Raw genomic sequence first — 15,457 nt, forward strand, 5'->3', positions numbered from 1 at the left:
GCAGCGAAAGTGGAAATATTGAAAGCCGTGAAGACAAGGGTGCCTCGGGAGGTCATAATGAATAAATTCAACGTGAAGAGAAGCACGCTCAGCATGTACGTGAAAATTGAAGCGGAGATTCTTCAGGCGTACGACAGCGACAAGTTTGCTGACAACAGGAAGAGACTGCGAACGGCAGGGCACCTGAAACTTGAAGAAGCATTGTTAAGATGGATTGCCGATTTGCGCAACGGACTGCTGCCTTTGAGTGGCCCCCTTATCTGTGCGCAGGCCGAAAAGTACGTGCTGAAGCTCAGCATCGAAGCCTTTAAGGCATTGGAAGGCTGAATCGACTGATTCAAGAAAAGACGCAGCCTGGTCTTCCGAAGTGTGTGCGACGAGAAAGGGGCTGTGAATAAAAGTGTTCTCGAAGATTACCTGCACGCCTAGCCGATTATGATGCCTGGGACATTTTTAATGCAGATGAGACAGCCCTCTTCTACAAAACCCTGCCAGATAAAACCATCACATTTAAGGGAGACCTTTGCATTGGCGGTAAACGAAGCAAGGACAGAGTAACAGTTTTGCTGGCTGCCAACAAGACTGGCACGGAGCGGCTACCGCTATTGATAATCGGCAAAGCAGACAAGCAGAGATGCTTCAAAAGCGTAAAGAAACTTCTAGTAGACTATCACTCAAATCGAAAGGCGTGGATGACCTCAGCGATGTTTCAGGCCTGGCTCCGCAAACTGGACCGCTGCTATTGTGCAAAATTGCGCCAAGCGCTTATTCTTCTAGATAACTGTAGTGCGCACAATAATGTGTCAGGGCTGACAAACATACAGCTGCTTTTTTTGCCGCCTAACACAACCGCTTCCCTGCAGCCTCTGGATCAGGGAATTGCGCCCATGGGTATGCTCTCTCCCCCCCCCCCCCCTCCTGTCGCACGCGATATGGGGGGCTCGACTTACAATCGTGTAAATACGGTACTTCATTTCATCGCTCGAGACAGGGTTGCCTGTACTCTTAGAACTCCAGCGGTCCGTCAGTGCCGTGGTGGGGGTTTCGTGTCGCCTCAAAAGACGGCGCAACGCTGCATGACCAAGCTGGCAGCATGCGGCACACCGCGGATACAGTCAACGACCAATTTTTCTGACCGGACCCTCTAGGGAATGTAAGAAAGTCCGAAAATTCAGGCAGTCCAAAAAATAAATGCATGCAAAAAATGCACTTTTTTTTTCTTTTCTGTCTCGGATCTAGAGGTAAAGGCTGAAGTACCAGGTTTCCGAAACCCTGCGAAAGCATCAGTGAAATGGCTATAAAAAAAACACATTCAAAAACTCTGTATGCAGCCGACTGCTGGTTTATTATTTATTTATTTATTTACAACACCCCTAAAGGCCCTCGAAGGAGGGTATTACATGGGGGGGGCTACAAGAAAAGCAAGTGTACATTCAGGTACAGCATACAAAAAAAGAAAAACATTTACAAGACATATGTTTTTTGTTTCAACGAGTCAGTGTAGTCATCATAAGGAACAAAAAAAAAGAAGAAAAACTTTACATAAAAACGTCAGGAGCAAGCAAAAAATCACAAAGCATAAAAATTATCAGGGAAACACACTTAATAAGGAAACACAACATTTTAACAGGTTCTCACAGTAGTGCAAATTGTTTCCTTAAATTTGGCTGTGTCAGTTTCCATGGCTATGTACGAGGGTAAATTGTTCCAATCGATGATAGTGCGTGGTACGAATGATTGAGCGAAAGTTAATGACAGACACAAAATGCGTTTGACTTTGTTAGGGTGATCGCGGCGAGGAAAAATAATTGGCGGTGACTGAAAGAAATCATCACGAAGTGAGGAATGGTGGAAAATTTTATGAAATAGGGATAAGCGGGAATGTTTTCGACGAAGGCTCAAGGATTGCAAACCGGCACGATTTTTTAAAGATGTAGCGCTGGTAAATGTAGAATAATCTGAAAAAATAAATCGAGCAGCACGGTTCTGCAGGGCTTCAAGGTTAGATATGCCTGATGGGGATCCCAAATTGCCGCAGCATATTCAATTTTTGGGCGAATGATTGTGGTATATGCCTGTTTTCGTATGAGTGGTGGCGCTTGCTTGAGGGTTCGTTTTAGTATTCCAAGAGTACGGTTAGTAGCTGCCAGGGTTATATTTATATGGTGATGCCACGTTAGGTCAGACTGGAAATGAAGGCCAAGATATTTGTAGGAAGTGGAAGACTCAATCGTGCTGTTATTAATGAAGTAAGTGTTTTCAATTCGAGACTTTGGGCCGTTAAATGTCATGAACTTGGTTTTAGAGATATTAAGCGACATTAGCCACTTGGAGCACCATGAGGCAATAGCATCAAGGTCAGATTGCAAGCATTGGCGATCGATATCGGAGGAAATTGTGCGGTAAATTACGACATCATCGGCAAAGAGACGAACCCGGGAGGTTACGCAAGAAGGAAGATCGTTAATATATATTAAGAAAAGATTATGTACATGTGCATCGTCAGGCAGCCGGTTTTATTCCTGCAGTGGCTTGAAGAACGTGTTGATTGTTGTTTGGACGGCGTTCCGGTTGCATGCGATCATATTCACCTCGATCTGAGCAAGGGTCATGTCAGCACTGTACACCGATGAAAGAGTCAACAGTGCTCGCGTCAACTCGGCGCTTGTAGGCGGCGCAGGCATTGGCTCCTCATTTTCAACATCGGAGTCTTCTGAATCCCCCACAACCTGACTCCTTGCTCCATGCCGAACTCCTTGCTCACGTCAGCCTGCGATGGGCCGCTCACAACTTGCTTAATAATGGTGGCTTTCTTCTTCATTGTTAACCGACGGTACTGCTTTCCTCGCTTCGATGCCATCGGCGAGGACGAGGAAGACGAAGCGGGGGCCATCGAAGGCAAGCGAAATTCTCAAGTTGCGAACAGTGGAGTTCGCAGACGAGCCTCGAAGCACCTAGGCCTAGCGTCGCAGGCACACTTGACACAACAGCACAACCACACACCACGCTAGCCAAAACGTGGCCTACGCAAACAAATGAAATGGCGCTGCTCCGGAAACTCCGCCGGAGGCAAAAGCGGAAGTGCGGCGATGAACAGAGCCAGCGTGGCCAGACCAAATTGGCGTGTGACGGCTAGATTTGGCTAGTTGTGGTTCAAAGCGGTGATATGCTTCTGCTGCAAGTCGATTTCTTGCGAAAGGGCGCTGCGCGAGGAGCCAAAGGACCTTCCGTCGCGTCAAAAAGTCAGGAAAATTGGACGGCGAGGGGTCCGAGCGTCCGAAACTTCAGATGTCCTTATACATTGATTCTATGGGGCTCGTTGCAGTGCCGCGAAGACGTCCGAAATATCAGGCATGTCCGAAAATTTGGGTGTCCGAAAATTCACTCGTTGACTGTAGTTGTTTGGCCGACACAAGACGACACTTGCAATGAGGTTCAGAGCACTACGCCCATTTTAAGATTGTGGCTAGTATCGTCTCCTACCAAACTGCTTTGCCAGTAGCCATTTAATGCTTACATCTACTCTTGATTAGGAAAGAGCCAGCAGTAATTTTTTTTTTTTTTCCACGTTCCTTGCCATGGACACTTGTCTCACTCAAATCAGACACCTCAACTATTCCAAAGCGCAAGCGTGCATAAACAGCATTGTCCGGAAAGAGTGCAAAATGCGACTTTGTGGCATCCTCGCGAATACAGAGGTTACATTTCTCCATGCGCGTAGCTAGTATGGTCACAGAAAGAAGCTCGAAAGAAAGAGGCATGCGCAGAAAGAAGGCCGAAGGAAGGAAGAGATGCACCTCCGTTGCTAGGCAACACTTTTCTGTGTGGAGCATGCGCTCACAAAACCCAATGCATTATCGCCTCCACAATAGATTTAAAAGAAATTATCTCCTGCTTTTCTTTTTTTTTTTTTTGTCTCTGGTTTTCCAAACCCATGCACCGTGGCGTTCACTTTCTGCGCCTTGTCGTCCGCTAGCTTACTGTTTCAATTGCCCTGAAGGATACACGGAAAGTTAAGAATCCCCAGATTTCTTAATATTAATTTGTAATACTGAGGCGTTGTTACATGACACGGAAACTGAATAACGTTCATTATTCTGAAAAGTTTGGTATTCTGAAGTTCGTAGCAGTGAAATACTTTTACATTGAAACCATAAGAAGTCAGCAGGGGATTTCTGAAAAGTTTGTTAATGTGGTGTTCGTAGTAACAAGGTTTCATTGTAATATTACTCGGAGCGCGCCATGCTGCGAAAAATGAAAAACAGAGAAAGGAGACGATGGTGCTTGGGACGTAGACAGGCAGCGTGCCTCAGCTGTGGTATGGGAGAACTTAGGGAAGAAATGTTGCTTATGAACAGTCATTGATTCAGAGCAAGATAGTTTCTTTGTTAGCATTGAAGCCTGCCATTTGGCAGCACGGAAACACAAACTTTTGATTTCTGCCATCTCCTCTAGTAATGGACCATTTTGAAAAATTCTTGCGGTAAAGCTCTCCCTAAACTGCCATACATGCAATTTGCAATGGGGCATGGCGAGGGTCCCTTTATATGTGATAATAAATATAAGGAGCCTGTACTTGCATTCCCATTACCCCTTTCAACCAGTTGTAGTGTTTCTTTAATTTAGAGCTGATGATCCTGTTTATTTTCTTCTACAGTTCTCCATCAAGCCCAGCAGCATATTGATAAACATGGTGAAGCTCGTGCTGCCGAAGCCATGAAGAATGTTGAGTCAAACGTGGACCGCAGTCTACAGATCTTTTTACGTGACCACAAAGCTGCACTGGGGCCTCCAGATTTTCGTGCTACTCTTGATGAGGCTGTGACAAATTCATTGCATAACCTGAAGGCAGGACTTCTACAAGCATTGGCTGGGTGAGTTTCACTACCTATGCATGAGGGCCCAGCAGATGTTATTGATTGAAATTAAACAGTACTGCCATGAAAACCATTTTTCAATCCTGTGGCCTGCAGGCAACAGGAGATGCTTGTGAACAATCTGAGGGAAGAGATGCATGGCGCACTGAAAGAGACAGTAGCTGCAGCTGCATCTGAAGGACTAGGAGCTCGCTCTAAAATGAACACACCAGTGCCCGTTGCTGACCCACATCTTGTGCTGCAGCAAATTACTCTACTAGTGCGTCAGGGCCAGTATAATATGGCTTTCCAGCAGGTGAGTCCCGCCACAATGGTGATGGCACTGTAATAAATAATGAACATGGAAGTTGTTCTGTGTTTTGGCATTTGGCCATTTGTTACCACTATGCTGTCCATGCTTTGTACAAGTAAAGCTACATTACTGCACATTAGCAACAATCACAGTGGTTTAGAATGATTTTCAAAGGTGAATAAGTGCTGCACAGGTTGTCCTCACTTGACAGCAGACATACATGAAAAACCTTTCTTTCGAAGGGTCATTAAAGATAACTTCAAACTTGGTTTACTTGCTTTCAAAAATTTGAGTCCAGACTTTCTCACTTTGTATTGCATGTTCTATATTCATTTAAAGGAGTACTAACACAAAAATTTGAAGTCGAGATAACTTGTGAGATCGATTTAGGTTGTCACACACACATCGTCTACAGAATATCAGCGGCGAATATGGCTTAGAACACATTTAAAATCAATTTTAAAGTATGTGCGCGCAGCCAACCGCAAAACGGAGCACCTCGCGACATTGACATCATGGTGGGGTTGTAAATAACCAAGAAAACACTACGTCATGTGTCTACGTCACGAATTTTCGTTGGCTGCCATGCGGCTTACATGTGCTCTTCTCCTCTGTTGTTGCTTGTTCTAGCTGTTGTACTTGTAGTGGAACGCTCTCCGTGTCGCTGCAACTGCAGTTTTTGTCGTGTCCATCGGGATATTTCCCACACTATCAGCTTGACTGCGCTGCACTGACCACGCACGAATATACACATGCTACTGGTTAAATACCGTGCAGGCCACAACGTTCAACGCCGATTTTTTGTGTCTTACCATTGAATATGGCCAATGCGACGGTTTTGTTGAGGTCTGTCCTCGCCAACGCCGGCCGCAATATCCAAGTCGCTAAGTGATTGGCCACGTCTAAAGCGCGAGACACATGGTGCGATTTTCCGTGCGATCAGTCGCACGGCGCGTCGTGTGCGGCTTGACGCATGCGGCCATTCGGGACACATGGTAGGAATGAGCGAGCGGCGGGTAGCTCCGCCCAGAACCGGCGCCCCTGCATGGAAGTTCGGAATGCTGCGTAACTTCAAACAGAAAGTGAAAGCAACCGTATTTGCACAGCTATCTTGTTTTAAACAAACGATGACAATATAAACAGGTCTATGCGAGCACTGTATACGTGTTTCCGCAAGGCCGCGTTAGCAGTATCGGATTCGTTGAAAGCCGCTGATGGCCAGGAGCCGGCAGACATAGCTCGCTGGGCCATCGAATCAGACCCTGGTTGCGCTTGTGACACGACAGCTTGCAGCTCGTATAACGAAGCGCCTATGTTAGTCGGCACAACGTGTACACAGTTGTGTCACGCTTAAATTGCAACACATTTGATTTCATTGGCACCGACAGAAGCGAACGAACATGCCAGGCGAGCTCGCAATCGCTGGGAGATGATGTAGGCCTAGCTCGCCGGCCGTCTATCCGGGGTCGAGGGTCCTTGCGATGCGTCCGCAGCTCGTAATAAAGCGCCTAAATTCATCAGCAAAATCAATGTCTGAACATTTATGTTTCTCTTAAGTGAAAATATGGTTAGTTTTCTCGGTGCCATTAGTAGCGATGAGTAAACACGCCAGTCAGGCGAGCCGCTTCGTATACAGACGATTGCTGGCGCGTGTGCGCTGACCACGTCCAAGTAGAAGTCATGCCGATTTACTATTGCACACAACATTTTATAACTCGCACTCTTTCGAGGTTACTTATTCTAGAAGTTATTTTGTGTCAAAAACAAATTGTAGCTGATTTATGTGCCGCCGTCGGCGGTGAAAGAGGCCCGCGTTTCGACCAGGGAGAGAGAAAAAAGAACAGACATGATCGGAGCGGCGAGGCGCGCCAGCCACGCCCCGTTGGGTCTACCATGCGGCCATGACGTTCACGCTACCGGCGCTGTCATTGGCTGCGGTCGTCCGACCGATACGGCAGTCGCACGACAACATGCAGGAAATCGTCGCCGCCGAACGACGAAAACGACGACGATGATGACGAGGACATGGCAAACCACGTGCAGGCGTAGCAGACGAACTAGCAAAACGAAGCTCGCACACGCTGGCTGCGCGTCAGAGCATACGTCATGGCTTTTTGCGAACACGTGCCCACTAAGTTGACATTCCTGCCTCTCCCGTCTCATTGCTCTCTGAAACTGAAACTCCGACTGGTCACTACAAAAAAAGACTGCAAATAATTACCTGTCGCGCTCTGAAGTAAATGAGGTTTCATGCCATGATTACTGGGTCACAAACTACTTATTAAAGCAGAAAAAAACCACGTGGATTTTTTTTTTTGTGTCAGTTCTCCTTTAAACACGTTTCTCCAAAAACACAGGTTGAAAATGGCCCGTTTGTACTTCCTGCACTCACAGTGATGTGCGAACTACAGCCTGGAGCACTTATAAGCGTAGCCACTTATAGTGCAGGACTGTGAATATTGCAGTCTTTTCTGACTCCCATTGATCTTTCCATAAAAATTGAATAGTGCAGCCACGCTAAATGAAATACAGTAAAACCTCATTAAACCGTACCCGCTTAAACGGTAGTTTCATTTTAAAAGTAGTAAAGTCAAATCCCCGACTCAGCGGCCATTGAACATGTGTTTTGTATCTGCATAAACCGTACCAGCTTATTGCGTACGTATTGGTTAACACGTAGTGTTCCCACTTCCATTGCATTCCATTATGTGCTTTCCCAAGCAGAAGCATATCTCCTTCTTGTATAGCAAAAGGCTTCTCCACTGTCTAGGCAACTCCCGCGTGCCTGCTGAGCCAGCACAACGCTGCTGCCGTTTTCGTTTTCCTGTCTGTCCCTTGTTCAATTGGTCACTTGCATATCACTTCTCTCGCTCTCCCCTCGGCCAGCACACCTCATTGAGAAGCTTGCTTGCTGCTTTGTTGGTGGGATTTTTCAGCAACCACATTATAAGCAGTACAGTGAAACCTCGTTAAACCGTAGTTGGCCGGAGCTCGGATAAACTACGTACTAAACGGTAGTACTGCTTAATCGAAATTGCATGAGATCACCCACTTACCTGTCAAAAACGGAACTCAAGAGAGAGTGCAATGAAAGGGTAAAAAACATGCTGTATTTTTATTCACTTCGTGCGACAAAACTGGTATTTTCGTTTGGTGCCGCGGCAGCCTAGCAGCAACAACTTACTGAAGCTGTGAGCTGGCTTTTCAGCCAGCCCCCTCTTCTCGGCAAACACTCGCATGGCAGATTCCTTGTTTGTGTTGCGTGTTCTCCATGCATGCGGGCGGTAGCGCTGCAGAAGTTGCGGGGTGCCTTTTTCTTTGCAAGGTGCTGTTTTCGACACGACAATTGCACTCATGAGGCGGACGTAACGCTCAGCTTCTGCCACTGTCAGGCCTGAATCGCCCGTGCTATCGCTTTCCATGTCGTCCTGATCACTGTCGTTAGTCAACACTTTGGCAGCCACAATGGAAACTTTGCAAGGTTGGAAAGATTTTCCCAGGCAAGAATGGCCTAGTAAGGGTATGCTTGCTTCATACATCTGAAGGAAAACTGGTCAAGAGACAAACTCAGCTGGTATCTAGTCATGCTGTAGATTTCCAAGGCTGTGAGACGGCTAAAGAAATACAGACATCACGAGAAACAACTGCTTGACTCGTATTGCACGGACTCGCGTCATGCCGAAGGTAATATAACTGCCACAGTCGAAGATCGCTACAGAGCTGCAGGTCTGCAAGTGTTGGTAGAAAAAGCCATGGTCAAGGGCGGAGTGGATTGAGCAGCAGCAGGTTCAGGATGGTTTCTTGATACAGTCGAACCCACTTGCAACAATATTCAAGTGCCACAAAAATTCCATTGTTATAACTGGGTTGCATAAAAAAAAATCAAAATAGGGGGATGGTGGAGCTGATGTGTGAAAACTATAATGGTGGGGAGACCAGTGCCCCTCCCCACCACCTTACTCTAACTGCTGATTGTGTTCACTTGTTTAACTGCTTCCTGGGCACTCTGATCGCGTGTAACAAGCAGCGGCTGTTGGCGTTAAAGAATGGCAAAGAGGTTTCATGGGCAGCAAACGATGTGTGAGCTCCGCCGAGGCATTGCTTTGGTGGCCCCAAAAGGGGCTTTTGAAAATTGCGAGAAGGCTGCCACAGCAGCCTCTCAGCTTGAGAAATCCAGAGTAAACGCTGAGGCGAGATCGCCACAAGCATCTCTCCACGTACTTCTCACTGGCTTGCACGAGAAAACCCCATGTCCGTCAGCCTTGCGTGCTTTACGTGAAGCTTGCCGACATCCCTCTCCAAGGCATCCAGGTGCTCCACGTAGTGTAGCGAAAGGTTTCTCGTGGAAATGAAGCCCCGGAGGAACTGAATAATCTGCCAGGCCTCCTGTGAGGACTACATTGAGGCAGCCTGCCCTAACGCGTCATTGCTGCCGTCGTTGCCGTCGCTATCCCATTGAAGCATATTCACGACGATCGCATCACCGGTTAGAAGCACTTGTTTTCCAAATCTGTAGCCATGCGCTTTCTTTTCACCGGCAAGATTGTGCATTACCAATGATCAGTGGGCGGATCAGCTATCTTCCGTTTCAGCAGCGAGTCAAGCGAGGCTGAGAAACCACGTGGCCAGAAACAATTTCAACGCAACCAGCAAAGACGAAACACAAGTGATTAAGCTGTTTGCAAAACTGTGCTGAATGAGGAACCAGCGAGCAATCTGAGAGCAGCGCAGTTGGTGCGATCCAGTCGTGTTTCGACGGGTTGTGCGGCGCAGAGCTATGGTCGCAGCCCATTCATGTTCGGAGGTGTGGAAGGGCGATGGGAGAGAGGCATGAGGAGAAGGCTGGAAAATGAGTGCCCGGCGGTTGTCAGGGCAGGGAGCCATCGTGCAGCGGCTCGAATTCCTTGTTTTCTCTTTTCAAGGATTTTTCATTTCACTACCTTTCGGCACAGACACCCAGCAGCCAGACTTCATCGTTGTCTATATGCTACGTGGTGTATGTTGTAAAAGTATGCAACTATAGGCGATGTCCAGAATTGCTGGGGTTGAGACGGCGCTACTGCCTCCCAGGCGTTATCAATATTTCTTCCCATGCCAAGTCATCCATAATTCATAGTCATTAGCACGTAGTTTTATATAGTTTCTGAGCTGCAAGGAAAGAGGGCTTACTTGTTATACCTGCCCCTTGGTCAATGGCAATCAAAATTTTGAGCACGTAACACGCCTAAATTGAGATAGTGTAGATACGGAACAGCCTCGAGGCAAAATTTTACTTTTCAAAAACGAGTGGATGCATTATAGTGTGCTGTTGTAATAGTTCTGCAGACACCCACAAGGTGGAGAGAAGTAATTAATTGGGGGGAAAATGAGACATCCACCCAATCGTAGCAATTGCTGCAAAAGAAATGCATACAGGTTCCTCAAAAGAAAAGCCTCACAGTTGAAAAAAAAATTGTCCTGGTCCAGGACTCGAACTTGGGACCACTGCCTTTCCAGGGCAGCCGCTCTACCATCTGAGCTAACCAGGGGGCTAGCAGATGGCAGGGTGAAGTCCAATTTGTCAACAACTCGAAGCAAAGGCAAGAGTTTGACGTAATAGTTCTATGGAAACCCGCAAGGTGTAGAGAAGTAATTAATTTGTGTACTGGGGGAGTGATTCCAGTGGATGCTGTGGCAAGCGCTGAGAGTGATGCAGAAAACGCTGAAATTGCGGCGGCGCTGCCATCACCTTACGCTGAAACTCTGGCTGTTTCAACAAGTTCATGGGCCGGTCGCTGTTGTGTGCTCTATGCTCCGTGATTCTTGCATCACTTTCGTTGTTTTTGTCACTCTTTGTGCATTTTCTTAGTGCGTCACTGGGGAATAAAATCACTGTTTCTGCCACCAAGTAACAAAACTAGATATAGCAGAGTGAAATGACTTGGAGCTCCAAGCAGCTCCAGTAGGGTCTCTGACGCAGTACGTGTTTAGCAGGCGATGGTGGTGCCACCAACATTTCAATAAAATATGTGTCAGAGGAGGGAGCCTGTGCTAGACCCACTGCTCCTATCTAGTACACTCTAGTTTTGATTTGGCTGCCTGTCAGCAGCACGCATTCTGCACCAAGTGCTTGCACATTGTAATTCTTTGCCTCTTCAGTTTGTGTGCAGAGTATACACAGTCCGCAACTGATTTTTTCGTATCCTACTACTACAGTGCGCCTCATAGATTTTCGCATGTAAAACCCGTTTTAATTGGCTGCCTGGTTTCTGATAGAATGCCAAATAGCAATTGTATTTTTTCTAGGTTCAAAGGCTTGAAGAGGCCGTGTTGAGTATACCACATTGGCCAGTGTTCAGTGCCATACAACCTTTTATCATTAGGAATTGCCATCTTTGCTTTTCTCATGATTCATAGCGAATTCTCTGCAAAGGGTCTTCCAGGAGAGGTTGATTGTTTGTATTGTGTAGTGACCATGTGTTGACAGCTGCGCTCTTTACAGCATGCCAAAATAAATATAATTGCCACCATTTCACGCACATTCCAAAGTGATATGTGAAACACATCTTGCCTAACAAAGCAACCCGACCCATAAAGTGGTTGCATTGTGGTATGATTGCTGGGCACACAGCAAGGTTCCAATTTTTTAATTCTCTGTCTTATCACTTGACAGCACTGTCACAGTTCTGTTGCCATATCATTTAATTCCTGTCATTGTGTTTTCATCATGTCATAAAAATCGCAAGTGCCTCATTTCTTCTTTATTATAGTCTAGGATGCCATTGCCATGATGGGCACACATTGCCTCATCATTGTTGCTCAGTAGAAGTCACTTTAATTGGTGTTTGTGTAATCTATGAGGTTGTTTTATTCAACCACTTTGGTCCAGACAAGGAGCCTCATAAAGCTGAGTGAAATGCACAAACATTGCAGAGTATGCAAGCAAGTGGAAGAAGTTATAAACAACAATTATATCTAACAGTGCTAATCATTGCCCAAAAGCTGCTGCATTGCTATGTTGAATATATATGCAACTCCGAGGCCTGGTGCTCTTATTTCCAATTGTTGCATTTCAGCAGCACTCCACTTCCCAAAAGCGTTCTGCAGTGTGCAATAAAATTCTCTGCAAGCTATAACCAAACCTGAACCATTAAATATGAAATGCACATGAGCTAGAGAGAACTTGCAGTGGAACCATGTCCATCCATGTAGGGTACCATTTTTTCAGGCTAGTTTGATTATGATCATCTAATAACAGCATGTAAAACGGAGATGAACATAGTAGAGATCCATGGAGCTGACTTCCAACTTTAACAAGTTGAAAGTCAGCACTGTGTATGTCTTCTGTCTCCATCCTCATTTTTATGTGTGTGTGTTGTGGTGATGTGCTTCGAGTTCACTTCTCAGTGCTCAGAGTCAAGGTGCCATTTCAGGTCCAGATAGTCTACCACAGGAGACTACTGGAAAGAGCCAAAACCATTCAAAAGAACTAGCTCCGGGATGTATTTATTCTTGCAAATCCCAGTACAAATTCTATGGTATAAGGACAATTTCCATAAAAAATGAAATAATTAGATTACATAACATTTCAGTGCAATCAACAGAAATATAAAGGTAACCACAACTGCATGGGCTGACTAGTTCATGTATTGCTGATATTGCTGAAGTGTTCATCTCTTCTTAATGTGACAGCATTACATTGTGCAACCCTGCCGTCATCAGAAAGCCGTGGCAGACAAACAGCACATAAGTTATGTCTTCATCTAACTAAAAAAAAAAAAATGCCATGGTGAGGATTCGATTCACTGCTACCGCTGCGTAGCTGGGCACGCTAACCACTGTGCCACAATTGCAACAGGCGACAGTGATGAATAGCTTCGAGTGTGTGCTCATGGTTTGGCTTTGCCTGGCGGGTGGTTCACTAGATGGCTGAGCGAGGCTGCCGAAATGTCACGGCAAGTCGGACCCCATGGATGACGATGAATAAGATGCAACGTGTATCAGTTACCCGTTGGACAACATCCCCCCTAGAGTATGAGGTGCAGTTCACCTAAGAAGCTGATGTAGAAATGTGGTGTCAACACTATGGTGCCACTCAGAAAAGTACTGTCATCGAGAAAGAACACTCCTCAATTAAAACTCGGTTAAGAAATCGCAATCGTGGGTTGTTGCGACCTCATAAGCAGCAACATTATACTTGGAAACAGTGCAGCAGCACTAAACTCTGCAACATTTTGCTGCAACATTAAACTCAGCGACACACTCTACAACAAGTAATGCTCTTGCATTTACACATCATAATAATTGCTTAGGTGCCCCCATGTTTTCTGTGTGTATAAGTGATAGAGCTATGGACTTCAGTAGAATGATGTGTTAGTGACCCATACGACAGTGTCTAAAATATACATCTAAAATTGAACTTCACTTTAGTCTCCTTTTAACAAAACAAATTTTGTCATCCAGGCTCTGTCAGTGGCTGACCTGGCTACAGTTGTGTCAACATGCGAGATGGTGTCCCCTGCCATTGTCTTTGGCCAGCATCCATGCCCTTTACAACAGCCAGTGCTGCTCTCGCTCATCCAGCAGTTGTGTGCAGACCTTGCAACCAGCACTGAAATTAAGCTGAAGTAAGCATTGTGCCTTAACTGCTTGACTTTTTTTCAGTGAGCTATTTCTTATACTTTGTGCAGATAGTGAAGTATGTGCATTAGATACCATTGTAATGTTATCAGTGTATTACAATCATCAAGGTAGTGATTGGTTGCATGCAAAGCATAGATGTTGGTTGACATTGGCCAGTGTCTCGCAATATTCTGTAAGTCAGAACATCTTCCTAGTGGATGTCGTATCCATCATCAGTACCAGCAAGTTCTGCATTTAGGTAGACTTTTTTAGCTTTTCATGCACATTTTTGCATCTCTTCTGCAACTTGTTCCTCACTTGTGTAATACTTCCACACGGACTTTTAGTGGAAAATATGTCAGATTTGTGAACATCAAATTATTTTTCCTTCTGGTGCTTTTCCTCCGTTGTAGATTATTATTGACAACTTCACTTGCCTTGGTTGGTTTTATCCAAATGCCTGGCTGCCAACGGCCCCTTATAAAATGTTACTGTGATGCATTAGCATGCCTGATGAATTTTTCTTTACTATCTTGCAACTTTCAGCAGAAGCCTGTGAAACCTTGTACACACCTTAGCTATGATGGTTGTCTCGCAAAAGTCTATATTGCCTGTTATCTACCTACAGGTACCTGGAAGAGGCTGTGCTCAGCCTAGACAAAGAAAACGCAGTCACAAAGGAGCACATGAAAGTTATCTTGACACAGCTGTGCCAGAAGCTCAGCAAATTCCTCACAGGAACACCTCTTCACAACATGGGGCGCATGGCCAAACGTCTGCTTATGGTCGCCCAGAGCTCTCTCACCTGCTAGCTTCCAGTCAATGTGAGGAATCTGGGGAATCCACAGGGTTCATCTCAGTGGAGGACACTTGTGGTCAAGGCACTGTGAAGTTTTTGTAGTGTGCTGTGCCTGGCATACAGTGGGCTAGAATGATGGAAGTGTGCACGAGGAGTGTACAGTGTGGCAGCAATTTGGCTCTTGCTGCAGTAGACCATTGTTAAAGGTGCTCTGGGGATCACCTGCTTTTCCCCATTTTTTTCCTTCCGTGTTTCTTTTCACCTTAAGGGGAAAGGAGAAGGGGCAACGCTGTACATGTTCTCATTTCAAAATAATGCTTTGCCAGTGCACTTTTATTGGTGTACAACCAACAGCAATCTGTGCAGTATCCAAGATAGTGCATCACGGTTACTTAAGCAGTTTTCCCTCAACCATGCACATTTTGTACCAATTTATTAAACAGTTTGAAATGAAAATTAAGTTTTTCTTTGAAAATTAGGTTCTACTGCTCTTCTTTAAAGCTTAACAATGTGGCAGAGCACTTTGCACATAGATGTATACTGTAGCCAATATTTCAGTTCGACTAGTATTTGTTAACTGGCCATATGCTATGCTGCTCAGCACCTTTGACAAATGTTTTGCCACTGGTTTGTATTGCCATATTTTCACCTCTTCATGCAGCATTTCCACTACCTCTCCCCTTTCCTCGTGTTTCCACTTAAAGCAGAATGTGTCATCTTTTTGCAATTACAAATTTTAAGAATTGTTAAATTCACCTTTGCCTCACTGTAACATTGTTCTTGCATTTCATTTGACACTTTCTCTGTATTGTTTACTGAGTGCTGTTTGTTTTTGTAGATTGAAGAGAAATAAAGGTTTTCTATTTATTCAATAGCTTGGTGTAGACT

The 15,457-nt window shown here is 45.5% G+C and overlaps 1 protein-coding gene across 6 annotated transcripts in view; it reads left to right on the plus strand.

Moving 5' to 3' along the window:
- Ge-1 (Enhancer of mRNA-decapping protein 4 homolog Ge-1) overlaps window positions 1–15,441 on the plus strand; it is a 214,164-nt gene extending 198,723 nt beyond the window's left edge. For all 6 annotated transcript variants that reach the window (XM_065443156.1, XM_065443139.1, XM_065443174.1 and 3 more), the window contains 4 exons: window positions 4,658–4,874; window positions 4,974–5,172; window positions 13,612–13,775; window positions 14,399–15,441. In XM_065443156.1, the coding sequence (XP_065299228.1) occupies window positions 4,658–4,874; window positions 4,974–5,172; window positions 13,612–13,775; window positions 14,399–14,582 (764 nt within the window). In that variant the 3' untranslated portion in view covers window positions 14,583–15,441. The remainder of the gene's footprint in view (window positions 1–4,657; window positions 4,875–4,973; window positions 5,173–13,611; window positions 13,776–14,398) is intronic.
- Window positions 15,442–15,457: the final 16 nt, after the last annotated feature.

The sequence above is a fragment of the Dermacentor albipictus genome, chromosome 1, assembly GCF_038994185.2.
Source record: "Dermacentor albipictus isolate Rhodes 1998 colony chromosome 1, USDA_Dalb.pri_finalv2, whole genome shotgun sequence".
NCBI classification, from domain to species: domain Eukaryota; kingdom Metazoa; phylum Arthropoda; class Arachnida; order Ixodida; family Ixodidae; genus Dermacentor; species Dermacentor albipictus.